The sequence below is a fragment of the Acanthaster planci genome, linkage group LG08 (genome assembly GCF_054643075.1).
Source record: "Acanthaster planci isolate LZ-2023a linkage group LG08, COTS_SCS, whole genome shotgun sequence".
In the NCBI taxonomy this organism is placed as follows: Eukaryota; Metazoa; Echinodermata; class Asteroidea; order Valvatida; family Acanthasteridae; genus Acanthaster; species Acanthaster planci.
In genome coordinates this window covers 206455-233662 of record NC_141784.1, presented here as the reverse complement: position 1 = coordinate 233662, position 27208 = coordinate 206455, and the positions used below count along the sequence as shown (strand labels likewise).

Below are 27208 nucleotides of genomic sequence, written 5' to 3'. Positions count from 1 at the left end.
CGAGTACTTTTGTCCTAAAAAGTTAATTTTAATCAAACAGTGATAGTCTGAAGTCATTATGTTGCTTTGTAATCTTACTTATATGCATGTACCATCAAATACCGATGTACTTCAGCTTTGTTCCCTCCTAACTAGTTCAATATTTGGTGGAGAACTTGGTTCTCAAAAAGTAATTGACTACATCACTGGTTATTAGTATCAAGCACTTCAAATTCAACTGACAGCAAATTTGAGAATCTATACCATACCATTTTGAACAAGCAGTTGAAATCATAAGACAAATCAAGTTTGCCCTGTAGAAAAAAAGTACTCATGTTTGTTGGTAGTTTTTTTTGTTGTTGTTGCAATTTATGTTTGTTGATAGTTTCTTTTTTTTCCCCTGGTTACAAATTAGCCCGAAAAAGGACAAAGGGGAGACAAGGGATATCCAGGAGAACCAGCTCGTGTACCTGTAAGTATACAGTGACGTTAAGAATTGTTTCTCCACCCTGATATGATTGTAACTTGATTGTTGGTCACCAATTGTGCAGCCTGACATGGCATCTGAAAAAGCAAACCACAAAATTGTCACTCCCATTCTGAAAGAAATGCCAATGCTTTGCCAGACCTCTTGCCACCCAAATCCAATGATACAGTGCCCATTTGTAGAAGATATTTGTTTGGGCATTTAGTACAAGTTGTGCAAGAACCAGTCAAAAAGTGTAGTCACATCAGGTTTAACCTGCTTTTGTCCTCTAAAGATTTGCTCAAAATTGTTCTGTTGATTATGTTTGAAGTGCCCCCGTTTTTGTCCTTAAGTAAGGAAATCATCGACAGGAACGCTGGATATTTCCAGCCTTCTAGATTTTTTACATTTTGGAAACAATAAATTGCGCTGTAACTGAAGGTAATTTTTCTATTTGTTTAACAGGATTTTCCCATGGCTGGTCCTCCCGGCCTACCAGGTGTTGCTGGACCACCAGTATGTAAAATTTTGCCTCCAAATTTGAGATTAATTTCTTTTTATTTGCTCACTCTTAAGAGCCCTGTCCCAAGGTGATGTAAAAAATTACATTGAAATCAGAAAGTCCAGACCTGTTGAGTTTCATAGATTTGTTTGTTTTTTGTTCCTGGGAAGCTGAGATTTTTGTGGGTTTTTTGTTTTAGGAAGCTGAATTTTTGTGAAGGGTTATTTTCGTTTCCATTCTAGATGAATTGATTTTTTAATTGAACTCTATACAAAAAGACAAAAAAGTATTGTAACAACAGAATTTAATACCTAACTTTGTGGTGTACTCAAGACCTTTCCTGTTCATCACTGGGGTTCAGTCGCAGTTGTAAGCTTTAGAGGTCTGCCACAAACCGCAGCATGAAACAGTTGAGATGTTCACAATCTGAAATTCCATTCTCTTCAGGGATTTAGCGGCGATAAAGGTTACCCTGGCCGTATGGGACCAAGTGGTCTCAAGGTAAGCTCTCACATCCTTTTTTCCCCCAGTCCCACTGTGGGCGGTAAGGGATGGGAGTTCATTGTTAAAATCATTTGTTTAACACATTGTGCATGTCCACTGGAACACACTTATTTGTTTTCTGGAGGTACATTTATTGACTCAAGGTTCATCTGAACCAGTGATACACTCTGTTAAAATTCATCCATTCATAATAACAGGGTTCTTATATAACACTTTTAACTAAGATCAAAGTATTTTCCATTATTACCCCTGCTCACTGGGCCCCTTTAATCATTTCAAATATCATCTCGGCTCCGTGGGGAGTATACAGCTCTACGAAGCCATTTTGGCACAAATCAGATAAATCAACCACAATAACCAACTCCGCCCTCACAGGTACCCAACTGAATGCCTCATTGATAGAAAGGCCCAAGTCCACCATTTTGGCTTAGGAGAGTGAATTGATGCAACTCCTTCAAAAATATTCATTTTTTTGCTCTGAACTCAAAAAAAGGGTTTGTTAGAGTTGGGCTCTTCTTCCAATTAGATGTTCAATTGCTCCTGGGTGGGGAGAAGCAGTGAGTGACAAAGTGCCTTGCCCAAGGGCACTCACACCATGACCCCAGGCTGGATTTGAACCTACAATCTGCTGCTTTACCCGCCAACTACAAATTCAACTTAATTTCATGATTTTTACAGTCGGCTGCTTCAATCGAGGAAGACTAAACGTGGATTTTACGAGAAACCGAGTGTTCTTGTACATCTTGAAGTCAACCAGCAAATAGTAGTTTTTATAAAAGAAATGCCTTTGCTTCTATTGAACGGTATGCATTCATGACATTCTTGACAGGGACAAAGAGGTGATCCTGGACTACAGGGATATAACGGAGTGGAAGGTCCCCCCGGACCCCCTGGACCCCCTGGCGAGGTAAAAATCATAACGTAGGGGCTCTTATTATCCAGCAACCAGACTTAGAGGCCATTACTAGAAGAAGCTTGCGGGTTGTTTCTCTCTCGTTGAAGGACGTTCTTTGTACCAATGTGATGCTTACAACTTGCCAGAATATGCACTCAGGCTTCAACTTAAGAATGCGTTTGTCACAAGAGAGTGTTCTCCTAGTATGAGACACATGCTTGCATTAAATTACTCTGTAAACAAATCTGACTCGCAAAGCCCTCAGTCCATGAGAGTTAGTTCTGTCTCCAGTGCTTAACAATGGAATTATGACAGACCTAGTCGCCAAAGACCGAGTCGCCAAAGACTGGATGTGTTGTGAGTAAAGCAAGTGTCCTTTGATTAAATGAAGTTACATATACACATGGATAATTCCCATGAGTACAGGTTTCATTTTGACAAGTGTAACTACATACGTGTAAATGATGTACAAAATTTACTGGAACAAAGGGCACTGCAACACTGCAAGAAAGCCAAATTTCCAACAAGGAAACAGAATTACAGTACATAATGTTATTGCGGCATCGTTTTAATCAGGAATTGAACTACATTGAACTGAGTGACCAAGTGGACTTTGAAGGTCCTACAGTAGGCGGTGTCAGCATTTAAAATTGTAACTCTCTTAAAGTGACCAAATTCATTACATTCTTAAAGGGAAAGAACATATTAATTTTTCTTTGATTAATGTACAGGCGCTCGCCCCAACTTATCAGCAAGGATATTATGCCGGCAAGGGACCAGGTTACGGATATGCGGCTGGAGGATATGCACCACAACAACTCATCCAAGTGAGATGTTCTCTTTGAGTAACTCAAAAGATTCACTAGCATGAATAAGCTGGTTGCTTCAAAAAGTGGCTGAATACTAAAGACAATATGGTTGGGCAAATTTTGCATTCGGCACAGAGTAATATTTAGGAAGGATATGGCGCAAGGGGATCAGAATGAACTTTTCTGGTATTTTATTATTAATATTCATACAAAATTGGAACCACCCAGTTGGCCTAGAAACGTTGAATTCTAGTTTGGTCTTGTGGGATGAAATTCATAGGGGCAAACATCCTGTCGTCTTGGGGGCTTTACAATTACACCACTATACAGCAGTAGCATACTCTAGGATTATGACCAGTTACATTTATACAGTTAAGAATTACTTCCTTCTTCTTTTGTTCTTGCTTTCGTCTTTGTCAGGGACCACCAGGACCCCCCGGAGCTCCGGGAGCCCCAGGACAACGTGTAAGTTTGTCATGTTCACAGCATGTCACTTAACTTGTCAAGGGTGAAACAAACTCGTGTTAAACTTCGGAGAGATAGAACTCAAGTGTGCTCTGTGTGAATTCCTAAGGGAAGACAAACCTGAGGGTGCATGGCATCTGAACAGGTCCTTCTTTTCCCAAGTGCCCAACCTGGATCACCCCCACACACCCCTCCAATAAAAAAATGCCGTCAAAAAAAAAACTGCCTAGCTTGATAAGACAACCAAAACTAACCAAACCTTACTCCATGACTTGCACTGATCAGTTCCAATTTTGAAGTAAAACAACTCTTCTGTTCTGCCTCACCATTCTGGATTTCTTTGTTGACATAGGCAGCACCTCTAAAAACACTTTCATCCCCAGTGACATTCCCCTCAACTTTCAGCGATTCTCTGTCTTCAGGTGTCAAGTTTTCCCTTAAAATCTTGTATCCTTAATGTACAAGTGCATCAGAATAGTTTATTACATTACGCTCACAACAAACAAACAAACAAACAAACAAACAAACAAACAAACAAACAAACAAACAAACAAACAAACAAGATATCCCTTTGTCTTTTTTTTTTTTAAATGTGTAAGCAAGCTTGCATCTTTCATTATTTCGTTATTTTCTCCTTATTAGGGTGCTCAAGGACTCCAGGGTGTTCAGGGAGACACTGGAAGTGTTGGTTCACCTGTGAGTATCCCCACAGCTGCATTTTACCCTTTTTCACCCTGTCATCCTGTTTTTGCTTCAGACCTCGATATTTTGTGTTGTAAAATGTTTCTATGGGAAGTGTCATGTATTCTTGTAATGTAAAAGGAACTTGCCTGAATCATTGGCATTGCCATTATATTCACATTGTGTAAAAATAATAAATTGCTACAAGTTTTTTTAAATGTTCGGTTATTTGGTACGTTTGGGATAGGAAACCATTCCTTTCAATAGGATTGATTCTGTTTCTTGATTTTCCATGATTTCAATCTGGAAAATGCTATTTAAGGGAAGCCAGATGTGCAGAATAAACATTGAACCTTGGAAGTGAATCAGCCATAAGGGCTTTATGCTACATGCTCACGGGCATTATACCATTGCTACTCACGCCCCCTTTTGAAATTCCTGGATCTGCCCTTGTGAATGAAGTGGGGAATTCAAACGAAATTTGATTATTTTCTCTCCAGGGACCTTCAGGACCACCAGGACCACGAGGTGAAGATGGTGATGACGGCAGAGACGTAAGACCTTTTTTTAAATCTTGTAATTAGAAGAGTCTGACAAGTCATTGTTACTAGACACCGGCTCATCTGAGCAAAGTTTAGTCAATAATTTACCAAAGGTGGGAAAGAGTTATTGCTGTTTGTCGTAATATATTCTGTGATCTTATTGCCATTTTGATTTTCTTACTCAAATCATATTGTTCGGAAAATTAAGAGGACAAAGTACAGTAGTACGTTGGTACGATGATGCTGATTGTGTTGGTAAGTCATGTCTTTGTCGTGATTTTCCTGAGGTGGAAACTGAGATGCCACTGAGTAAAATGTCCCTCATTTTCTTGCAGGGAAGTGACGGTAGCTCTGGTCCAATCGGCCCTGCTGGAGCAATTGGAAGACGGGTAAGGCCTTGCAGCGAGCCACTGGGGAATTTTCTGAGCCTTTAAAAAAAAGAGAGAGTTTTAAAGTGATCAGAGATCTGTACTGTTTTGACAAATAGTGAATATTTCACATGGGTAGTTATTTCGAAGAGGTACCATTTGCTCCTCTGAGCGTGTGTTGGTGAATGACAAAAGCCAATTTTTCAGTTGTCGTCAATTGGAAACTGGACGATGGAATTGTTGAATTCCACGGTAGGTGCCGAACTACCACTGATCACGAGCATGAATTCTTATTGGTTTACAGGGTCCCACTGGCTACCCAGGAAGACCAGGCGCCCAAGGACACAAGGGATGGAGAGTAAGTCTGATGCCTTGTTTTTGGCATTACCATTGTTGTGGGACCTATGCATCCTCAGCGACGATTTCAGGTTTTCAAGCTTTGGACTTTCTGTCCAGTGTCTTGGATGCCAACGCTTTCACTCGCCCACAGTCATTGAAGTAAATATAATCCAAGCATAGGAGATGCATGTAAAAATAATCAGCTAGAGTAGCAATGGAAGTTTTTTTTTTTTGTGACCCTAACTCTCCTGAATCCTCCGATTTAAATGTGATTTTTACATACACCCTAGGGGGTTAGGGTCAATATTACCATAGTTGGTATTTCGTACAAAAGAATGGATGGGTTAGGGAAATAACTCTTTCAATCTTGAATGTATGTCTGTTGAACATCATGCTTTAAAAGTCGGCCATGCCCTTATGGCTGTTGTTACAACCGAGATGGATAGATTGGACATCAGTGAAACTGTTCTTTTCCTGTTGTCATTCAGAGACTCCTCGCCATAAAGCCGGCCAGTCATTATTTGCAATTTGCCTTTTACAAGTGTGGAATGCAGTGGTGGCAAGCTAGCTGTGGGTGCACCACTTGTGCAGAATGTTACATTGTTTTTGTTTGCTTTCTGCAAAGGGTGCTCGCGGCCGCAAGGGAGCACGTGGTGACACTGGTGAGGTTGGTGACGGCGGGGCCAGTGGAGCAGCTGGAGCCGCTGGAGCCGCTGGAGCACGAGTAAGTCAGCCAAGAATTTTCCACTCCCAGCGGAAACGACAGAGGGCATGCTTTTGCATAGTATCGGGGATCTTTTACAAATGGGCATTAGTTAAGCATATTTGGCGCAGGATGCAGCAAGCTTACGCGATATCTGTTGGAAGGCATTGTGTTTGCATGTGCGCAACGCGTGAAAACAAGCCTGATGGAAAAACGTCTCACTAGCCTGTCTCTTCTCTGCGGATGAGGGGTGTTTTCAACATGGGGCGGTTACAAAACCCATGTCAGCAAATGCATCATTAGTGGACAGTTCATTGTCAATGGATCCCTTGATGTTGCTTCACGTCAAACTTGAAACTTTTTCCTTTTCTCTATCAGGGTGAGCGCGGAGTTCAAGGAGAGAGAGGGGAGCGTGGATCTCGTGGAGTTGCTGTAAGTCTGACAGTTTCGCCATTCCTTGTTGAAAATATAAGTGGATTCATATGCATTCTTCAATTAAATTCCTTTCCAGAGAATTTCATGATCTTCATTCGTTCCCCCCCTCCATTCTTCAAACAGGGAGTCCGAGGACAAGACGGCAGTGATGGTGATATTGGAAATGCTGTAAGTATTAATTTCTAGTGTCTTCTTAAGTCATGTTGGACGACTTTCATTACAGTGGGACTGGGTGCCATTATCCTCAAAATCTTGTTTTTTTAGCCACCCCAAGGGAAAGGCCAAATAAATCAATGATGCTTTTTATAGTTGAAAACTGAGTAAGACTTTCACAATCATTCACTAATCCTCAGTGTACACCTCCAAAAAGTTTTGCTTGTGAATAAGATATAATGTTAAGTTATATTTGATTCACGACAAACAATCAGTAATATTTGAAAGCTAATAGAACAAGCTGACTCACCTGGACATAAATACTCTTTTCAACCCAATTTCCTCCATACCTTCGAAAACATTCCATCATTTATATGTACATGTAACACACTTCAAACAGTGTGCTACAGGTCAGAGGACAGCCGTGGCAGACAGACATGTGCATTTCTGCAGGAAGGTTCATCCAAGTGACCTGTACATGTTGTCTCACAGGCAATGTCATCAAATACAGAATAGTAACAGAAGTCTCTTGGTTTTATAGGGACCCCAAGGAGCCACTGGACCAATGGGCGCTATGGGAGCATCTGGTGCCAAGGTGCGTTTGATTCATTATTGGGTTTTTTTTGTTTTTTGTTTATTCATAATATTAGTAAATCTTACTTAAAAATCAGTTCTAAGGTCAAAATCTGGATAGAAAATAGACACTTCTTGTAAATTTATATTCCAAATTTATGTTTGAATGAAAACCTTCATTATTTACAACAGGACTAGGGAAAATGAGGTCAAAGTTAGAATCAATCAGGTTTTATCAACAGATGATTGTTAACCTGGTAACTTTGATGAGGCCCACATAAGTCTTGTAAGTACTGGTATATCTTCACATGCAAATGCACGTGTGTCAATCTTTGAAAATTGTCTTTCTGGCACCAGGCTACTAACTTAAATATTTATAATTTGCTTTCTAAGTTTTCATATTTGCAGCTGAACTTAACTGCAAGTACTCCATACTCTTTTGTTTGGTGTGATCACGTTTCATGCTTTTTTTCTCACCTCCTTCCAGGGAGATGCAGGACCTCAGGGTGATCAGGGCATCCAAGGCATCCAAGGTCAGGCTGGTGAGAGCGGCTCTGATGGCGCCCCTGGTGCAACCGGTGCTAATGTAAGTGCCTGTTCCCAGAGAGCTTGTTTCCTGGTGGCCATTTGGGGGGGTTGGACAGAGATTATATATCGATTGCAAACGCAGCTTCGATCAGCTTTGTGGTGAAAAAAATTCCTTTTTATGATGTCACAGGTTAGGTGTAGTACAGGGCCCAGGGGGGACAGGCCCCATCCAGGCGAGCAGCCCCCTTCCTATTGACTACAGCCATAATCATCAAAATCATGTATTGTACCTGTGATGTGTCCCATACCTGGCACTGTGGTCCCCCATAAACCTCTATCAATGGGCAGCCAAGCTGCTTTTCTCCCATTCTAAGCAACGCAAGCAAACTAAGGCTATAAGGAAATAATAGTCTGTTCCCTTTTATCAAGATGTAAGTTGTATAACTGTTGCCAAGGGTCTACATGGAACTAGACAAACATGGCAGCTTCATCATAAAGGTCTGTGCTGGAGCTGGTTCACGCAGGAGTGCAGTATTGTTAATATGAGTAGCATCATCAAACACAGCCTTATAATCAGCATAAACTGAGTTTTGGAAGCAACAGATAAAGTGTCGATTTTAATATTGAGTTCTGTCCATAAACTGATGCATGTTCAAAACACTGTACACCTACTGTTTGTCAAAGAGCTTGTGAATAAAGTTACAAGCTCACTTACGTGGAACTCGAACCCATGACCTCCTGCTTGTGCAGACATCTTAACCACTTAAAACCGGCAAGCTTGCAAGGGCTGATTAGCCCGTCTGAGTCGGATGTAGCAGCAGGCAACCACAAACTATTTCAAGGTATACTTTTTTAAAGATAAAATGTCGCTTTATGAGCATTTTTTTTGTTGTGTACTATTTATCTTGTCTCTTTTTCCCCTTGTTCATTTTTGCAGGGAAATGATGGACAGGATGGTGCTGCTGGGGCAATCGGTGATGTGGTAGGCATTGCCAGTTTGATAATAAAGTTTCTCTCGTTGTAGTGAAACTATAGAAATTATTTATTGCTAATGTCTCCATGGCATCTTGGAGGCAATTTTGTTATGTCAACTTAATTACAGTGAATGCACAAAAAGTTTGCTTGAGCCTTTTCCAGTGATACAAAACTATTGCCCCCTGAGGATGCGTTAACACATAACCCCTGTTTCTCTTTTGTTGCTTTGATACAATGAAAATCTGTTTCTCAAAACAAATGTTATTGCCTTTAATGACCATTATGACTGTTGGCCATGGCCAGGATTTTACCTAAAGATTCATTAATTACAAGTTGAAGGCTTTGTGAAATCTGATCTGGTGTGGAACTTTCAAGAGGAATACCACAGTGTTCGTTGTGTCTTAAGCTTGCTCGGTAATTCCTCTTGACAACAAAATTACGAAGAGTCCCAGAATTTTTTCATTGCTTAGGGAATCTTGCTGGCATACAACATTGTGCCCTGAGAAAGACAAGGTCACAAAGGCTGATTGCTAATTTGTTTCTTCCCCTTTTGGTTTCTTAACAGGGCGGTGCTGGTGGCCCTGGCCCTGTTGGTGCACCTGGAGCTAGGGGACCTGCTGTAAGTTAACCATTGTAACTGACAAGGGGCTAGAAATGGCTCCTCAGAACCAGCTCTACTATTTTATGTAGATACCCGCAACAATGTGTGTATTGAGGAATAACAGAGAATAGTTAGTGACTGAGTGCTGTGACATATTTCCTTTTCTTCTCATGTGAATGGGCTTTATGAAGGAATTTGACAGTTTAAATCATAGGATGGTAAGGTTTTTTTTTTTAATTTTTTTTAATTTCTGGACTGATTTTTTTGGGTTATCACCAGACTGGTTACAGCAGGTAACTGATTTTAGAATGCTGTCAAGGTAGTGTTAAATCAACCCAAACACTGATGCTTAGATTAGAAAGCACCATCATATGGAGTCATTGGTTTATATAAAGAATAGGAATTGTCATAGTATCAAATTCAGTCTTTGTACTTTTCAAAAGCAGGTTGTTAATTTTTGTTTATCTACCAATTTTTTTACGTTTTGTATCTGTACCACACAGGGTGCCCGTGGAGCCACTGGACCCGGCGGTGAGCCTGGTGGCCAAGGCTACCCTGGACTGGCCGGATCTCGTGGTGCTGACGGTGCTCGTGGTGTGACTGTAAGTTTTGGTGCTTTAACCTGTTGCTGGATTGACAAGTGTCTGGTCAGGGTTTGCATTTGGGTTTCCATTTTCCCCTTGAATTGTGGCTGTAGCCATGATGCATTGCTACGTATAGTTGTGGGGCTGTTTGGTTGGAGGTTGACAAGGTATGATACTTTTTTCCGAGCCGGTTTTACTTATGGATTCTTCTGATCTTTTGCCATATCAAAGTGTTAAATCAGAAGAAACAAAATCGAAAGAAACAAACGATCAGAGTTGACTCACAGCTGCACTGCAGTGGTGCCAAATCTATCTCAAGTGGCTTTTTTGGGGGGGCACAATTTTCAATTACAGTTTCCTGAATTTTTTTCTCCATAAGTATGACTGTAATTCCTTAAGCAAAGACCTTGACTTATTCTTGTGAGGCTGCCCGCATTGGACCAAGTAGCAAACTGGGTAGTTGGAAGTTCTAGTCCCTCTCCAACCAGTTTCCATTGCCTTCTGTTCGTAAGGGGGTGGGGTAGGCAAAGTTTGCAGGAATACCACCCTTGGCTTGTTGCCACAGCTTTTGCCTGAAATGACTGATCTGTCCCATTCCTTCCTGTGAGGGCCTCCTTTTCACTGAGCATTTAGTCGTAGCATTCATCAGCGTTTGATAATTTCATGATTGTATCTTCTCCACACTTTCTGGATTGTTCCGTTGCACTGATGGCTGGCAAAGTTTTACTTGTCGCGGATAGGCAGAAACTTCAGCTGTGACATAGCAAGAGAAAGGTTTATTGATAACGTTTCTTGTGTGTGGTTTTAGGGGGCAGCCGGAATTCGTGGTGAACCTGGTCCCGACGGCAGTGAAGGTGGTGATGTAAGTATATTCAGAAGTCCATGACCATTGACAAAACATTATGTTACTTTCCACCGCTCAAGTTTTTATCAATTGCCAGTGCAAGCTCAACTGTGTTTGCCAGCGTGCGACATACAAGTAATCTCCCTTGTAAATTCCCACATGAAATGTTCGTTATACCTAGAATCCAAACACTGATATAAATACAAAGGTCATATGAACCAGAACCTGAACACTGGCATGTCAATTGAAATATTTGACTGTTGCTAAAAGGAAATCGTAATTGAGGAACAAGTATTTCATTTGTACCAGTTATTGACGACATTTTATCTAACTTTCTTCCCGTCTAGGGTCCTGATGGTCCTGCTGGTTCTGCTGGTCCCCGTGGACCTGCTGGTGCCCGTGTAAGTACACTCAGATGTTTTTTAAGCCCTAGTCGTATCTACCCAAAAGTTTTTTCAAGTCCACCATTTTGTTGATTGAAACTCTGTGTTTTCTGTTTTTTAACAGGGAGGTATCGGCCCTGGTGGACCTCTTGGGCCAAGTGGTGCCATTGGTATACGAGTACGTTGATCTTCCTTTTACATTAATTGGATTTGCCTTCTTCATGTCACAGTTTGGTATGATAGCTGCCACGTCGATTCAGAGGAGTTTTACGGAAGGGAAAGTTGCCCAATAAATATTTATAAGAACAAATTCACCAGAAAACCAGTAACAATCATTTGGAACTCTGGTGAGGGGGCAGTTTAATAAAATTTGGCCATTAACATGTTTCTATCCGCAAATTGTTGGCTGTATTTTGTATATCACTCACCAATTTTTTGCCCCTACTGTTTTTTTCCTCCGCTGTTGGTTTCATTGGTGGTAGCATTTATTTGGGATTGCTGTTTTGTTTTCTAGGGTGATGTTGGACCACAAGGGGCAAGAGGTGCTCCTGGAGAGAAGGGAGATGCGGTGAGTATCTTTTCTCAGATGTCTTATATCTGTCTTGTAAGAAGAAAGAAAACGGGTGGGGGATCTTTCCTTTAAATCTCTGCAGTCAAGCAGTGCTGAGTTCCATTACAAAACAGCAACGTGCCTCTGTTTTTATTGGAAGTTAATTTGGGGTGGAGGGTATGGCTTGGACAATTTAATTGCATTTTAGACACTTGTGCACTTTGTAGAAAAAAAATTGAATTCTGCATTCTCTTCTTTCACCAGGGTGCTCAAGGACGTACCGGTGATGCTGGCGCACCTGGACAAAGGGTAAGAAACAAATAGTTGGTCTTATGATTTCAAACCCTCAGCCACTGGTAACGCAACCTCATTTTATGTAGCAGAAGTTTAAAAACCGTAGGTTGTCGCATCAGGAGCATTCCCCAGTCTGTCAGTGCCTTCCTTCCAGCTCATGAAAGCGTAGGTTGTCACATCAGGAGCCTTCTTCAGTCTGTCAGTGCCTTCCTTTCAGCTCATGTGCCTACATTCCAAGAGTATCCACTTCGCTCAGCCATCAGGGAGATATTGAACCGGAAATGCTAAAAGTAATCCATTTTTTTTTACATCAATGTTGTTTTCACTTGCAGGGTTCTGCTGGATCCAATGGACGTTCAGGAAATGACGGCAAGCCAGGACCAGCTGTAAGTATTTTCATCCCAGAGAGTCATGCCAACTTGTAAAACGCTTGGGCCATTTTTTTACGGAAAAGGGCAGTTCATTTCCCATCCTTCAAAAGATCCATATTTGCAGGGAGATTTGTCATACTTCGGAGGAATATACTTTATCCCTAATAATTTATTTTCTACTAGTCTTTGAAATAAAGAATAATTTGACTTTCAACTGTCATCAATTGTTTAAGTGTTTTAATTTTATTGCCCTTTCCTTCCTGTTGGTTACCCAGTTTTCTTGGTAACCAATCATCAACCCTGATAACAAAGATGCCTACATTATTTCCTCTTCAGTTATTACGATTTTCTTATGTTTTTTCCCACAGGGACCTGGTGGAAGTGATGGAAGACCAGGACCCCCCGGCCCAAGTGTAAGATTTTTGCACTATTTCAAAATACCTATCACTTGGCAGAAAACAAGAGCCCTTTCTTTACAACTATCTTAAACATGTATTTTCTGCATGTGTGATGTATCTCGAACATTAGTTACGTGCACCGTCGGATAATTTGTGATTGTTGCACTTGTGTTGTCACTGCTTGGCATGGTTAAGCTTCATGTAACGACCCTGCGTTTGTTTTTTCTTGATCTCTTGTGTAGGGATTACAAGGAGCTAGAGGCGCCGTAGGTCTAGCTGGAGCCCCAGGAGCAGGCGTGAGTAGTTTTCCCTCCTTGAACTCAGATTTTAGTTGGTTTAACACAAGCAATTTCCTTCCATACCCTAGTCGAGCCTAGCGGCTTGACCAGCAACAGCCACTTCATGCTGTGAATGCATCGTTCTGTCAGGACTCTGTGTCCCTCCCTGAAGCAACCGGTGAATGAAAAAGGGTGGGCGCAGGGTAAAGACAGAGGTCTCATGCCACTGTCTATTCACGATGATGCTCAACCAGGAGTTGAAGGGTAGCAGCAGCTGCTTAGATTTAGGAACTCGCGATTTTGAAGGTCATGAAATGATGATCTTGATTACCTGTCCTATGTTGCAGGGAGAAGAAGGGAGGACCGGACCTGCAGGAGCCACTGGACCAAGAGGCGCTGCTGTAAGTTATTTGTATCTCTCGGTAGAATATGCTAGATTTGTATTATTTTTAGTCAGGTGACAAGACATGTTTTCGTTTAATTCATTGGAACATTTAGGGAAATCCTCTCTCCTTCACCATCTTCCCAGGAAAGTGAAATACAAAATACAGTATGTAAATTGCGAAATTGTGTTCTGGAGAGTGGTTGATTGAGGGGTTCTTGTTGAAACTGGGCATTGTATTGAGAAGACCAGGCTTGAGGGAATAAGTTTTGGTTCTTATTGTAAGCCAGCCCCGAGGGGTTGGTGGAAAGGTAATCTGAAAATGAGCAAAGTTATGCAAACATCAGTAATTGTTGCAAAACTGGACAACGTCTTTAATCACTGGCTGCTCATCAAGCAATCTTTCATCATGTAATCAACACCTTCTTTCGCACTAACAAATTATCGCTCAAACTTATAACCATTCAGAAGGTCTAAATAGTACATTCAATCCCAAAGAAATGAAACTCTAACTAATGGACGAAAGAAACATAATACACAAAATTTTCATACATGCATAGAAGTATGGCAAGAGCACAATTGTCAAATACTCATTTAGATCCTTAAACTATACTGTGTCTTTTCACCGGGCTGAGTTGCGCAAGTAAGTGAACCAAAATAAGAGTGAAGTCAATCCTATTAAATATGCACAAGAAAAATGTGTGTTCTTGGCCCTACTAGTTTTCACATGGTTTGGCACTTGCAGCTGCTGCCATATAAGCACATGGTCGAAGATAAACGACCTCTTATCTCAATCAGTGTCTGTGGTCACTACCCAGTGAACCACATGGGCACATCCTGTCTCCCCTACCCTCGCCCGCATACTAATGAGCTAGGGCTTGGTTCCAGGAATGCGTGACTCATCTCTGCTTGGACCATTTCCTGTCCAATGTACGATAGCCACAGACACTGTACATATACTTGCAATATAAAATGCATGGTCCAACTCTACTGAGTTTCTCCAGAAAGTGACGAGAGCGGACACTCAATTCAACACTTTCAAAAGTTATGAACAAGTGGAAAAGTACTAAATTACACATTCGTCCACATCCTCTATGCACGTAAAGAAATACCTCTAAGTATGAGAAATCGCTCTTATCAACGTAATAATCTGGCAAGTGGCACTCTAAAACCTGTCACTTTTCTAAGGTTATATAAACTCAATCAACATCTGGCATCTCCTACTGGAAACTTAAATAAACTTCCTCAAACTTTCCAAAACTGGAACCAAAATCCTTGTTTTTCCTGTTTCCCGTGAAACTATCATTTGGGAAGTTTCAGAAAACACAAATCAAAGTTAAACATTTCTCTAGTTGCTTTGCTTTCTTTTAAGCCAAATTTTAACTGAAATCACTGGGTTCAAGAAAGACAAAACAGTATCAATCCTACAATTACGTAAATACAACTAAGTCTAAAATATGAGATACATGTATAGTGAAAGGAAATGAACATACCTGAAAATGAGCAAAGTTATGCAAACATCAGTAATTGTTGCAAAACTGGACAACGTCTTTAATCACTGGCTGCTCATCAAGGAATGCTTGAGACCGCCAAGGTGAACAAAGAGGGTGAAGTTCCATTTCCTGCTGGGTGCCTTAGCCAATCAGAAGGAAGTGACCATGGCAACTGGGTCACTGCCCAGCTGACCAACTGTACAGGCTAAAAGTGAGCATGTGCTAGCCACAAGAGCACAGGGAAAGTGCATGAGGCAAACATACCGGGAAAGACTAATTTTTTTTGGGGGGGGGAATTTCCTAAAACTTTCTCTCAGCTTTCGGAGGGGCCCTACATTATGGTTCTGATCCTGCCCAACCTTGTTTGATCTGTCAGGGTACCCCTGGAGATATTGGACCTCAGGGCCCAGCTGGACCTGCTGGAGCTCAGGGTGCGCGTGGAGATGCCGGACCACAGGGAGCTATCGGACCTGGAGGAACCAACGTAAGTTGGTCTGTCTTTCCCAGCTGCATGTCTCATTCTGTCTCACCGTTCGATGAAAGAATGCCAGTTTGCAAAGCAAAAGGTGGCAGAGGTGGATTTCAAGACCCTTGTCGCATGTGATTGAGGTCTGATCCCTGTATAATGACCAATTATATAGCTCCTAAGTAGTGTCATCATCAGCCAAGTAAAGAATTTGAAGAAAATGCTATGTCATGTGCATTGTGTTGGATCAAGTGGACCTCTGAGTGACCCCAAACTTAACGCTTCTCAACAGAGCTGCATTATGTATAACAGATACATACACCCGTATCACATCCTGGATTTGTCTGTCTTGCTTTTCATTGGTTACCTGATAGGAAGGAATTCTATGAACAGCTGCCCTTGTTGAAGAGAGATGGATACGCTTACCCATTTTCTCTTTGCAAGTACATCTCAGTAGATGATGATAATAATAACAACATTTGTAATGTGCTTCCCACAATGTTTCAAAGCCCCATTCTTATCCCTGCACATTAGGCTCACACATCATCTGAACATTCCTGAAACCATCTCGGCTCCCTGAGGAGTATACTAGCCCAGTGCTGCCATTTCTGTGCAAATGGCTAAACATAACCTTGTCTGCCCTCACAGATGCCCATTTACTCCTGGGTGGAGAGAGGCACATAGGGGTAAAGTGACTTGCCCAGGATCACAACATGCTGCCACCAGCTGGATTTTAACCCCTGACCCTATGATCAGGATCTACAAACCCTAACCACTTGGCCAAACGTGTGTTCAGTTTGTATATATCTCAAATATATCCAGGGTGGAATAAAGCAGTGTTTTCATGCTGTAAATGATGCCATATGCATGTGTGAGGTGTGTTGCGATAGTACGTTAGCTGGTGTGTCAAAGAAGCATTCCCACGTAACATCACCTGCCACGTATATTTGAACACAGTCGTGTTGCATTTTTCCCCCCAGGGTGGAGTTGGAGCACCAGGTCCACGTGGAGCCCAGGGCAAACGCGGTGCTACCGGTGTAGCTGGACCCCCAGGACAGGGTGGACCACAGGGAATGGCTGTAAGGACAATGTTTACTTTATTTCAGAAGTCTCACCTCGTGCTATTGTCTTTGGTTCCTGCATCGAGTGATATCATTTGAAAGAAGTTAGAGCAACCGTATGTGTTCATTTTTTAGATTTGTAAAAGATTTTCCAATCCAAGAAATCATTTGTCTCAGATGGCATTCACAGTCTGGACATCAAGGGCAGGTCTGATGAGGGGACTGTGCCACAGGGTTCAGGCCCCCCCCAAAAAAGGAGTCAACAAATTAAGAAATAAAACACCTGAGAGAAATGCAGTTTTTTGCTATATTTCATTTCTCTTGTCTTCCCGAAGCATATAAAAATCCCCAAATGTAGCCTTACCCCCCAGTAAAGCCATAAAAGGTCTCATGAAAAAATTTTCCCAATTTCTGGGCCCCCGCCGTTACAGTTAAACCAGAAAACAACATTTGGTTCTGGATCTGCCCTTGCTGGACTTACTTGAAGTGTTCCTTTTCAAAAGCCTTTTATACACTAAAAGTTTCAAAAGAGGAAATGACTGAGATCTCAATATATCCCTGATGAGGCAAAGTACAAAATGTTAGGCTTGCAATAACCCCTCTTATTAAAACAGCAAAATATCTGCTTTGTTTAAAATCAGGTTTAGTTGAAAGGTCAGAGGGAGAGTGCTAGGAGGCTTTTTTTATTTGCCTAATTTTCAGGGTGACCGTGGTGCTCAAGGACCAATGGGCTTGGCTGGACCTACAGGACCAGACGGCGACGCTGGAGCTGATGGACGTGATGGACGCGATGGAGAACCAGTAAGCCTTATTGAGTGTGCATGTACTTGAAACAGCACGATTGCATTGTGAAACCAGTGGCCAGGTTTGAAAGACACCGTCCTCTCGTGTTACTTGGTTTCATTGCTTGCTAGTGTTTTTCACTTTTTTTTTAATTTTCTGGACAAATTTTGACCCGACTGTTGACTCTACAGTTTAACCTGTAAAAAAAATTAGCCTAATGTGTACTGAGTTTAATAATGTTAGACACATTAGAGAAAAAGAGGAAGAAAGAAATCAAGAAATAATGAAATTTTTTTTTTTTTTTTGCCTTTCAGGGTGACAAGGGAGCTGCTGGTGATGTTGGACGCCTTGGAATCCCAGGCCTCCCTGTAAGTCTGATAAACAACATTTGTTGTTAACACCACACTACTGGTACTTTTGACAGATGAAAAAAATGGATCTTTTACAAGCAGTGTTGAGAGAGCAATATTTCAGCCATCTTTTAAAGCCTTTGTTCAGGGTGTTGCATGAAAATGAAAAAAAGAAAGATGCTCATTTGGCCAGAACTGCTGAGGGTTGAAGGAGTGTATATGCCTTCCCCAAGACATTCATTATCTGTGAATGTGATAAGATGATTTAGGACAGTGCGCCTTCACGCCCGTCGTTCTCTTTTTCTGACAGGGAGCCCCAGGAGACCGCGGTGGTGTTGGAGCCATTGGAAATGTGGGAGCGCCTGTAAGTAGGAATTTTCCAGTTCTCATGTTGCATTTTGGGTCCATTCCAGGAATTTCATTTCATTTTCCTTCCTGCCCATGTCGATGATGATGATATATCATTCTGACCGGTTTGTGTGAGCCAATTAGGTGTGGGTGGCAGCAAGTTGTTTTTTTTTTCATCAATGCCAACTTTTGTTTCTTAGGGTGCCAAAGGAGCAACTGGTAAGCGTGGACCATCTGGAAGTCCAGGATCTAGAGTAAGTAAACAATTTTTTTGACTAAAGGATAGATCTAAAAAAGAGAAAAATACTGATTTGCATAAAAATCTGCAGGTAATATTTGATCAGTTAAACATGTCTACAAATCTATGTAGCACTGATTTCATATCTTAAAAACATGGGCAGAGATTTCTTGTCACATAAGGGGGGGGGTGTGATTGCAGAAGCTCAGCATGGCCTCCATCCCAGGTGAGATCGTGTTGCCGGCAAGTTTGGAGTCGATGGTGCAGGCTAAGAGTGCGCATAGTCAGTGGCTTGAATATTGTGGGCAGGTTAATTATATTGGTAATCCCTTGTCAAAATTTGGGGGGGTGTACACCCCATCCCCCCAGGATCTCTGCCCATGCCTAAATTGTGATGTACACTGTACATGTACATGCTGTGTTGCATGTACATGTACAGTGTACATTCAAAATTAGTTTAGTTGCATCTTCTGTGTAATAATATTTTTGAACACTTCACAGTTCTTCCTGTTCCAAGGCCTAATTCTTACACAATAGGAATTTTCCTTGCTATGTTACTCTAGGGTCCCTCTGGTCCCCCAGGACAACCAGGATCCCAAGGTCTGAGGGGTGAACCTGTAAGTAGAGCATTTCCATACAATTGTCCTTTGTTTTCTTGTCACACTTCTCCTGAGGACGATGAGAGCATCCTCATTGAAACGTCAAGGTTTTACTCGTAGGTTCTTTTCAGAACCACCAGACTTCTAGAAGGGATCAAGTCACATGGCACACCCGCAAACCTCTCTTAGTTATTACACTTTTTTTTTCTGTTGCGTTTGTGAAAATTCTTGACTACTGTATCTCATACATGTGCTCCCTTCAAACGTGGTGAATTGCATCATTGAAGTACCGTCATCCTTTTGTCTATTCCATCTTGCATTTCAAATTGTCTTTACAGAGTTTCAAACCTTTGAAAAATACTTTCCAGCTGTGAATCGTATTCAGAGGCAAACAAACAAGTGGTTTTTGTGCCATTCGCTAAAAAAATTGTGCTGGCGAAGATAGAGAAAAACGGTCTTCATTACATAAACATGTCAGTCATTTAGTGCATTCATACACATACGTGTTGACTAAATTTGTTATTTGTCCCATTCAGAATGTAACAGATAATATCTGGATTTCTTTTTGGGTTTGTAGGGAGGTACTGGGCGATCTGGAGCTACTGGTCCCCAAGGATCTAAAGGGAACCCTGTAAGTGTTTCAAACTCTCAACAGCAAGAAGATTTTTCTTCTGAAATATCTCTCATATATATGATATAACTTTAGGGCCTAGTGCATTGCTAGGTGAAGTAACGAAGAAGATTCATCCCTCGATTTCAAACTCAATGTTGAGATTGCATCCCTGCATGTTTCCCAGAAGTGACAAAGATACCCAAGTAAAAACCTTAACTGTTTCCTTCTTCAAAATGTGAAATACTTCATGTTATAGTTAGTTTTCTACAAATACTTTGCAATTTGAAGTATCTCAACTATTGATTTGTTCAAACCAAGTAAAATGAATTGAAATTCTTTGTTAACTGAAGCCCTTTTGACTGCCTTTTTTACTACTTGCATTGTGGGGAATTACTGCGAGCATTCAGATAGTGACGCTGCTTCAAGAGTTCTAAGTTTTGCAAAGTTATTTTCTACTCAGTTGATTTGCGTTGTTTTGCTCCTTGTAGGGTGAGAGAGGGAGACAAGGTGATCGCGGAGCCCAAGGTATCCCAGGAGGACAGGTAAAAATTATCACATCCCATCTACAAATTCCCTTTTTCTTTCATTTCTTATTTCTTATTTTCTTATTTTGAGTTAGGATCAGGCAAGCAGTATTAGTTTTAAATCGTCGCGGCATCTTCCTCCACCTGACCTTCCTGTTGTTTTATTCACAGGGACCACAAGGAGCAGAAGGAGCTCGTGGAGAGAAGGGACCCAAAGGAAATCCTGGTGATCAAGGAGTCCAGGGATCAGTGGGTGCTCCAGGCCGTACTGGCGCTCCTGTGAGTAAATCCACTGATACAATAGACTGTCCGTTTACCTGAATGTAGAGGTCCTGGGAAAATAGTTGAGGTGGAAAAATGGCCGTAACTCCCACACAGTGTAGCCCACACGTTTTTTTGGTCTACTCCCAATTTCAAACTTTCATTGCGTATCGTGTATTTTTGTACCCTTCACCCTGGATTAGAGACTCAGCTACCGTTTCCCCACATTTCTATTGGCTCCCTTTTTCTCTGAACTGTTTCTTTCCTGAATTTTCAGGGAGCCACAGGAGCCCAAGGAAGCCGCGGAGATGTGGGTGAACAAGGAGCAGTGGTAAGTAACATCTAAAGGATTGACCTCCCTTCACTCCATAGCCAGGTTTGTGTCCTTGTAATTGTTAATGATAACAGTGTTTTTCTCGGTCTTTGGAAGTCCAGTAAAGGTTAGCTTGTCATTCAGAAACACTTAGGTTTCCTGTCATGTATGGAGTCACCGAACCAACCTCGCCACTATTTTGCATTCAACAATTTAAAGCACAAATGTGTGACACTTGCAAAAAAGGCAGGAAGCGTAACTGTCGCTAGAAGAAGATTTCTGTCGGCATTTAAAAGCAACCGCTTTTTCTGGTGTATGTTTTTATTGGGTCTTTTTTTGGCGCTCTGAAAATATCAAAGTTTTGTGCTTTGAATATGTCAACATTTCCCAAACAAGTGGCATCACCTCTCCGAGTTGCACTAAAAACCACAAATGACTTCAGCACAAAGAATGTAGTGCCTTGAGAAGTATAAAATCAAGACATAGTTTACAGTACCTCTTCCTGAGATATCCCTGCTTCAGGAGTTCCTCGCCAACCTGCTTAAACATTACAGATAAAAGAGAAAAACACTCAATAGAGAACCTCTTATTTCCGTAGTTCCTTTTCTCTCCCTTTTTTTGTGATAACACATCGACATGCCAATCAGTTTTAACCGACCTGTTTCTGTCTCTTGCATCCAGGGAGCAGGAGGACCTTCTGGGCCCATAGGTATGCCCGGAGCCACTGGTGCCCCTGTAAGTAAACTGTGCAGCTGATCGTTGAACTTAATTCCAAATCACTCACTTCTTAGCCAGTGTGTTTTTCTTTTAACTTTGGTAGTGTTACTGCTTTGAAATAAAAAACTGTTGTTGAATGGTCAAATGTACTGGTTGAGATCATTCAGTCCACAAAATGGGTACTAACAAGAAGGCTTTAATAACGTAAAATCTAATGTCTTTTGCAAAATTGCAACCTTGTTTCAACTTGAAAAAAATCTTTCCTCATACTTGAAAAAAATTAGGGATCAAGAGGAGAAGTTGGACCCCCAGGACCCAGTGGCAAGCTTGGAGCTCCGGTAGGTAACTTAAGTAACCAGTGAGCAAAAAAACTTTGAGAAGTCAGTTGTTACAGAGACATTTGTTTGTGTGAACAAAATGCATCACGAAATGACCAAGAGGGAAACAAGAGCCCTTTTTATAGCTCACCAAGTGAATATCTATCAAAGGTGTAGTCCTCAGCACAACCCTGCCATGCATCTTGACTGCAAGGCACAAACCCTGACAAACTACTCGTAGATCACAGCCATGTTTTCAGAGTCCAATTTTCACAGATAAAGGGATACCACAGAGAATAAAATTTCCCATGTACTGCCTGTCATCTTGAAATTGGACGAAATCAATATTTCAAGAGGACAAGCCGTCGGAAATTATTTTAGAAAGGTTCCAGCAGAGTCCTAAGCCCCTCCCCCCAAAACCTGGTGATGCCCATGCTAGCAGGCGATAAGAAAATAGGTGTCTCATCGTTCACTAATGTGTCTCGCTCCTCACCGTAGGGTCAACGTGGTGAGACTGGTTCTTCAGGCCCAGCAGGTATCCGTGGTGCTGCAGGACCCCAAGGACCTTCCGGTGCACGTGGTGACGACGGCAGGAATGGAGCTGATGTAAGTTAGCCAGGCTCAATGCCTTGTTGATGGGTCAATAGAAAGCAAGAATTCATCGTGCGACTCGCAAGTTTTTGGCCCATGGCAAAATGTGCCTCGCGCTGATACAGGGAAACGTCACAGTGTTACAACTGATGCAAGAGATTCAAAGAACCTCACGGAGAATCCAAATCTTATATTAGCTTCCTTATCCTTTAGGATTTCTAAACTTACTTTTGATACCAAAGTTTGAATAACAAATTGCCTGGCATTGACATACTGTGAATTGCTGCATTTGATCAAGAGGCTGTTAAAAACTCTTCTGAGCAAATACGTTAAGGCAAAAGTATTGTACCATCATTCGAGCCTTGTTCGAACTAATACATGTATACACAATTTGGAGCTGCGGTATGGCTTGAAGTAGTGATTGACACATTGGCTTTTTGGCTTTATTTTAATGGTTCAAATCTTCATCATTTCAAAAAAATTTGTAACCTACAGGGAGCTCCCGGCCCTGCTGGACCACAAGGCCCATCTGGTATCATCGGAGAAATTGTAAGTATCCCGCTGTGTTGAACAGTTTGAAAACAACACTACGGTGATCTCCTTTGTGGGGGGGGGCTGGAAAAATCACATGAATGGGCCCAACAGACAGACTCTGAATCAAATTGTTACAAGTCAGAGTCTCGAGTCATGTCACACAAGCCTCTCAAATGACTAGTGAAGGTAGCATGAATTATTGCCATTCTCCAGGGTTCCCAGGGTCATGGAAAGTTGTGACAAACCCTGGAGAAAAGTTGCCCTAAAAAAGTCAGAGGAAAAAAGTCATGGAAAAAGTCATGGAAATCAAAATCATGCAAGGGGCATTTTTAACTTACATGTTTTTATGCTGTAACAGAAGAAGGGTAAATTTACAAGTCTTGGTGTTATTCTTTAGCAGTGACTTTGGCAGTTATCCAGCTTGTGACATTGAATGTCATGGAAATTGTCATTTTGTAGTTCTGGAAAGTCCAGGAAAAGTCATGGAATTCATTTTTTATCAGATGTCTTGGGACACCTGTTGTTCATCCTGCAAATTTGGTGCTTCATCACTTCGTGCCGGGGCATTTTTCAACGTTGAGGATGCTGGGCCGGCATGACTATCATTTTTTCCGTTTTCAAAATCCTTCAACAATTCATCATTCCATTTAACAGTCTGTATAGCCGCACCAAGTAATCTTTAGGCACTAGTCTAAGTTGACAGTTGACCTTCATTGACGCCTGAATATTTCAGCCAGGCCTACATCCTTGTAAACAGAGCCCAGATTGTGTGGTGTTATACAACTGTCTTTTGTTTACGAACCTGGCTCAGTGCACTGCTGATCTCTTTCAATAGGGGCCAGATTAGCATGCAGCTTTGCTGTGTGGCTCATCACTGCTGTGGTGGAGAGCTTTTGTCCCCTGTGGTAATCCGTTTGCTCTAAATACCCTAAACCCTGGTATACGGTTTCAAAATAATGCTGGATTATCACCACTTTTGAGAGTGAAAAATGCCGGTAATGCCCAGCAGCCCGGTCTTTTGTTCAGAGTACGGTCTTTTGTTACAGGGCCCTGTTTCCTTTGTCCGAGTTCGGAGACCCCGGCCACACATATAAACCATACGGCTCCGATTTCGGAGTCCCCGGCTGGTAGTGGTTAAGACCCGATTTGAGGTTCAATATGCAACTTAACTTGTGATTGAGTAGACAGCAACTTGTTCAACATTGCTCCACAACATTACACTGCACACAGACGCACCACACATTGCACATGCCACAATAAACTGGGAAGACCTTGAACCAGTTTTCTTTAAACCATTGATATATTTGGGTTGTGGTAAATCATGATTATTCAGGTAACACTTTGGGTGACTCAGTTTCCCTTGTCTTGATGGAATATCTTCATGATGAAACTCCTTCTTACCAATCACTCTTTCTCTTCAAATGTTTCCCCTAGGGTGGCATGGGAGGAATGGGAGCCCCAGGACCAACTGGCCCTGCTGGACGCCCTGTAAGTACTATTCAGACTGTTTTTATTTCACATGTTTATTTTAACTTCCTAAGTTGTTCCGCTTTGTCTTTTCTCTGCCACCCTTTCACTGCAGTATAAATAATAATAATTTATTCATTTATAAAGTGCAACTTTCATGTAGATACGATCAAATGTGCTGTACAATGAAAGACATGGAATAATGAATACGTTTAAACATGGTGGAGCTGATGGCATACAAGGGCACCTAGGGCAGCCGCCAAACGACCTACATTCACCAACATCAGTAAAGGGGAGACAGTAAGAAGCAGTTACAGTTTTAGAGGTTGGAGGAAAACCCCAGAGGAACAGTCTGGGTAAAACCCATAGAGTCAGGTAGGGACTGAAAACCCAATCGACGTATGGACCGGGCCAGGAATTGTACCCCGGACCATAGAGGTGGAAGACAAGGAAAGAACTATGTTGCCAACCCGACTCCCAAATTCACTGCAGTACATCTTTTGTATTGTTTCCTCACAGGCATCGTTGCAAATAAAGCTGTTTCAAATTCTTAAAGAGAGATAACATTTCTCTTGCCCCTTCCCATTTCTCACAATGTTTTGTTTTGGTGTTTTTTTTTTTTTGGGGGGGGGGGAATTTTACATGAAGCAGAAATCAAATAAATTGAGAACTTGGATAACTTTCATCTTTTCCTTCCTCACAGGGTGCTGATGGAGCTCCAGGTAAACGTGGATCTCCTGGATCAGACGGTGCTCCTGGATCCTCAGGAGTCCAGGGTCCCAAGGGACCACGCGGATCCACCGGATCTGACGTAAGTTTGTAGTCGTGCATTTTTTTTTTGCCAAGGACAGTAATCACATCGTGCAAAGACTTGTTTGATTCAGCTCCGAACCTCAGACCTTTCTTTTTTAAGAAACTCTCGATAAGCACTTAGTAATAATTTACAGGAGAAACAAAGCTCCACCCCCCCCCCAAAAAAAATCAAAGTGATTGTGTCATTCTTAGCACAGAGTAATACTGTTTCCAAAACTGTTGTTCCATTATCACAGGGCAGAGACGGTTCAGACGGAGCTCCTGGCGCTAAGGGAGGAAAAGGACCTCAAGGTGACAAGGGACCTCAAGGACCCCAGGGACCTGCTGGAAGTGCCGGAATGCCTGTAAGATTAACTTAAAATTCTGCCACTTGCTGACAAGAAATTGCCTTTTTGGTTCTTTCTGCAAGCATCATTTAAAGTATTCCATGTCATCTCGCATGCAGTGAGATTCACCAAAGAAAGCTCATGGTTTTGCTCAATGTACTGATGGCATGAATGAAAAAATACTCTTTGTTAATGTTGCATGCTCTCGCCAGGTTCTGTTTTTTTTTTCTTTAATACTCTTTGAAGGTTGAGATTACTTGTGACCAATTTCCAAACCAGTTTCCTGTGGCCTTTTTTGCCCTCAGGGCCGACAAGGACCAAGCGGTGGTCCAGGTGAGCGTGGAGCTCGTGGACCCGCTGGACCCGCTGGATCAAGAGGCAGCCAGGGACCTGACGGTGACATGGGACCAGCTGTAAGTACATGATTTTTCAGCCTTTCCATATTATAGTGTCTTAAACAAGTGAAGGAGAGTTTTCATGCACTCTATAGGTGTCTGTGTATTTTTTCCCAGCTAAGAAACGAACAAAAAATATGAAAATCTTAAATAAGAGTGTTTAAGAACAAAACCCAAGTTTGTAGATTTTGAAAGGCAAGTCGGCAGCCAGACCAGTAGACAAGATTTTAAGGGGGGCACTTTTCTGAAAATTAGTAAAAAAGGCTTTTTGTGCAATGCAGCTTTATTTGACTGTCAATCATTTTGTTTCAGATCAGGGGTTGACTGTCAATCATTTTGTTTCAGATCAGGGGAAAATGTTTCGTTTATCATTTTAATAATTGAATTTTTTGTGAGGAAACTGAATGACATGAGTAGAATTGCTCAGTGGCAATCACTGCCTACTTGCTTTCCCTACATTCATTTGGTTGTTTTTTTGTTTCTTTACAGGGACCTGCTGGACCCGCAGGAGCCCGCGGAGAGACAGGTGCAACTGGCGCCCAGGTAAACTGCAGTCCCCCAAGTCTCTGCTCCTACTTGATCTTTGCATAATTGACTTTTCAGCCATTGACCGCTGCGCAAGGATTGGCAAACTTTGCAGTGATACCAAGGCCATATCTGCTGCCACTGATCACGATTGAAAACTGCGTTTGAGTATATCACCATAACTCGGATTATGTGCAGCATTGATGACAGTCACATGGAAATGTAGAGCTTAGCTTGGAGAACTGATTTCATCAGGGGGTGTTGTTTTTTTTTTCTTCAGGGCCACAAGGGATGGGGAGGTGCTCCCGGAGCCCCAGGACCCCAGGGACCCAAAGTAAGTAGAGATTCAAAAGAGTACACAGGTCGAGTTTCACTTCTTGCTCACTCAGTACTAGGATGATCAAAATTTAAAGCAGGAGTGTTAAAAACAAAAGATGACAGGTGTTTTGTGTGTGGCTTTATACTGATGCTGTCGTTTGCCACAGTAAATAGATGTGAAGGATAATATCCAAATACGACATCGTTTAAGGTTGGATCATAAATTTGAGCACTCCAAGGAATTGGAAGTTGGCAAAATAGTTCAAGAATGTTGTAGCTGTTTTACAGTGCCTCAGAAATAATCAGCTGCCATTACAATATCCGGATCAGGGTAAAGGCAGCATGTATGTCTACTGAAACCCTGTTTATGTATAGATGTCTGAAAAGAACTGTCTTAACTCCCTAAAAGCAAAACCTTGTGATTTTCGTTTTCCCTCTGTCTAGGGCTCTACTGGAGCTCCTGGCGAGAACGGACGGCCTGGACCTGCAGGACCTGCTGTGAGTCCCAACCTGTACAAATCTCTCTCAAGATGACACAGACGAGACTTTTATTT

The 27208-nt window shown here is 41.8% G+C and overlaps 1 protein-coding gene across 1 annotated transcript in view; it reads left to right on the top strand.

Moving 5' to 3' along the window:
* Positions 1-302: 302 nt before the first annotated feature.
* The window catches only part of LOC110978062 (uncharacterized), a 32745-nt gene continuing 5839 nt past the window's right edge, over positions 303-27208 (top strand). The window contains exons 1-49 of the mRNA XM_022232733.2: positions 303-451; positions 911-961; positions 1395-1448; positions 2281-2358; positions 3078-3173; positions 3576-3620; positions 4263-4316; positions 4802-4855; positions 5179-5232; positions 5516-5569; positions 6176-6274; positions 6632-6685; positions 6812-6856; positions 7383-7436; positions 7902-8000; positions 8880-8924; positions 9483-9536; positions 10022-10120; positions 10911-10964; positions 11294-11347; positions 11454-11507; positions 11844-11897; positions 12144-12188; positions 12506-12559; positions 12913-12957; positions 13185-13238; positions 13568-13621; positions 15472-15579; positions 16542-16640; positions 17325-17423; positions 17720-17773; positions 18066-18119; positions 18304-18357; positions 18905-18958; positions 19518-19571; positions 20042-20095; positions 20249-20356; positions 20616-20669; positions 21333-21386; positions 21653-21706; positions 22184-22291; positions 22772-22825; positions 24245-24298; positions 24981-25088; positions 25327-25434; positions 25722-25829; positions 26301-26354; positions 26617-26670; positions 27099-27152. Of these exons, the coding sequence (XP_022088425.2) occupies positions 920-961; positions 1395-1448; positions 2281-2358; positions 3078-3173; positions 3576-3620; positions 4263-4316; positions 4802-4855; positions 5179-5232; positions 5516-5569; positions 6176-6274; positions 6632-6685; positions 6812-6856; positions 7383-7436; positions 7902-8000; positions 8880-8924; positions 9483-9536; positions 10022-10120; positions 10911-10964; positions 11294-11347; positions 11454-11507; positions 11844-11897; positions 12144-12188; positions 12506-12559; positions 12913-12957; positions 13185-13238; positions 13568-13621; positions 15472-15579; positions 16542-16640; positions 17325-17423; positions 17720-17773; positions 18066-18119; positions 18304-18357; positions 18905-18958; positions 19518-19571; positions 20042-20095; positions 20249-20356; positions 20616-20669; positions 21333-21386; positions 21653-21706; positions 22184-22291; positions 22772-22825; positions 24245-24298; positions 24981-25088; positions 25327-25434; positions 25722-25829; positions 26301-26354; positions 26617-26670; positions 27099-27152 (3150 nt within the window). The 5' untranslated portion in view covers positions 303-451; positions 911-919. The remainder of the gene's footprint in view (positions 452-910; positions 962-1394; positions 1449-2280; positions 2359-3077; positions 3174-3575; positions 3621-4262; positions 4317-4801; positions 4856-5178; positions 5233-5515; positions 5570-6175; positions 6275-6631; positions 6686-6811; positions 6857-7382; positions 7437-7901; positions 8001-8879; positions 8925-9482; positions 9537-10021; positions 10121-10910; positions 10965-11293; positions 11348-11453; positions 11508-11843; positions 11898-12143; positions 12189-12505; positions 12560-12912; positions 12958-13184; positions 13239-13567; positions 13622-15471; positions 15580-16541; positions 16641-17324; positions 17424-17719; positions 17774-18065; positions 18120-18303; positions 18358-18904; positions 18959-19517; positions 19572-20041; positions 20096-20248; positions 20357-20615; positions 20670-21332; positions 21387-21652; positions 21707-22183; positions 22292-22771; positions 22826-24244; positions 24299-24980; positions 25089-25326; positions 25435-25721; positions 25830-26300; positions 26355-26616; positions 26671-27098; positions 27153-27208) is intronic.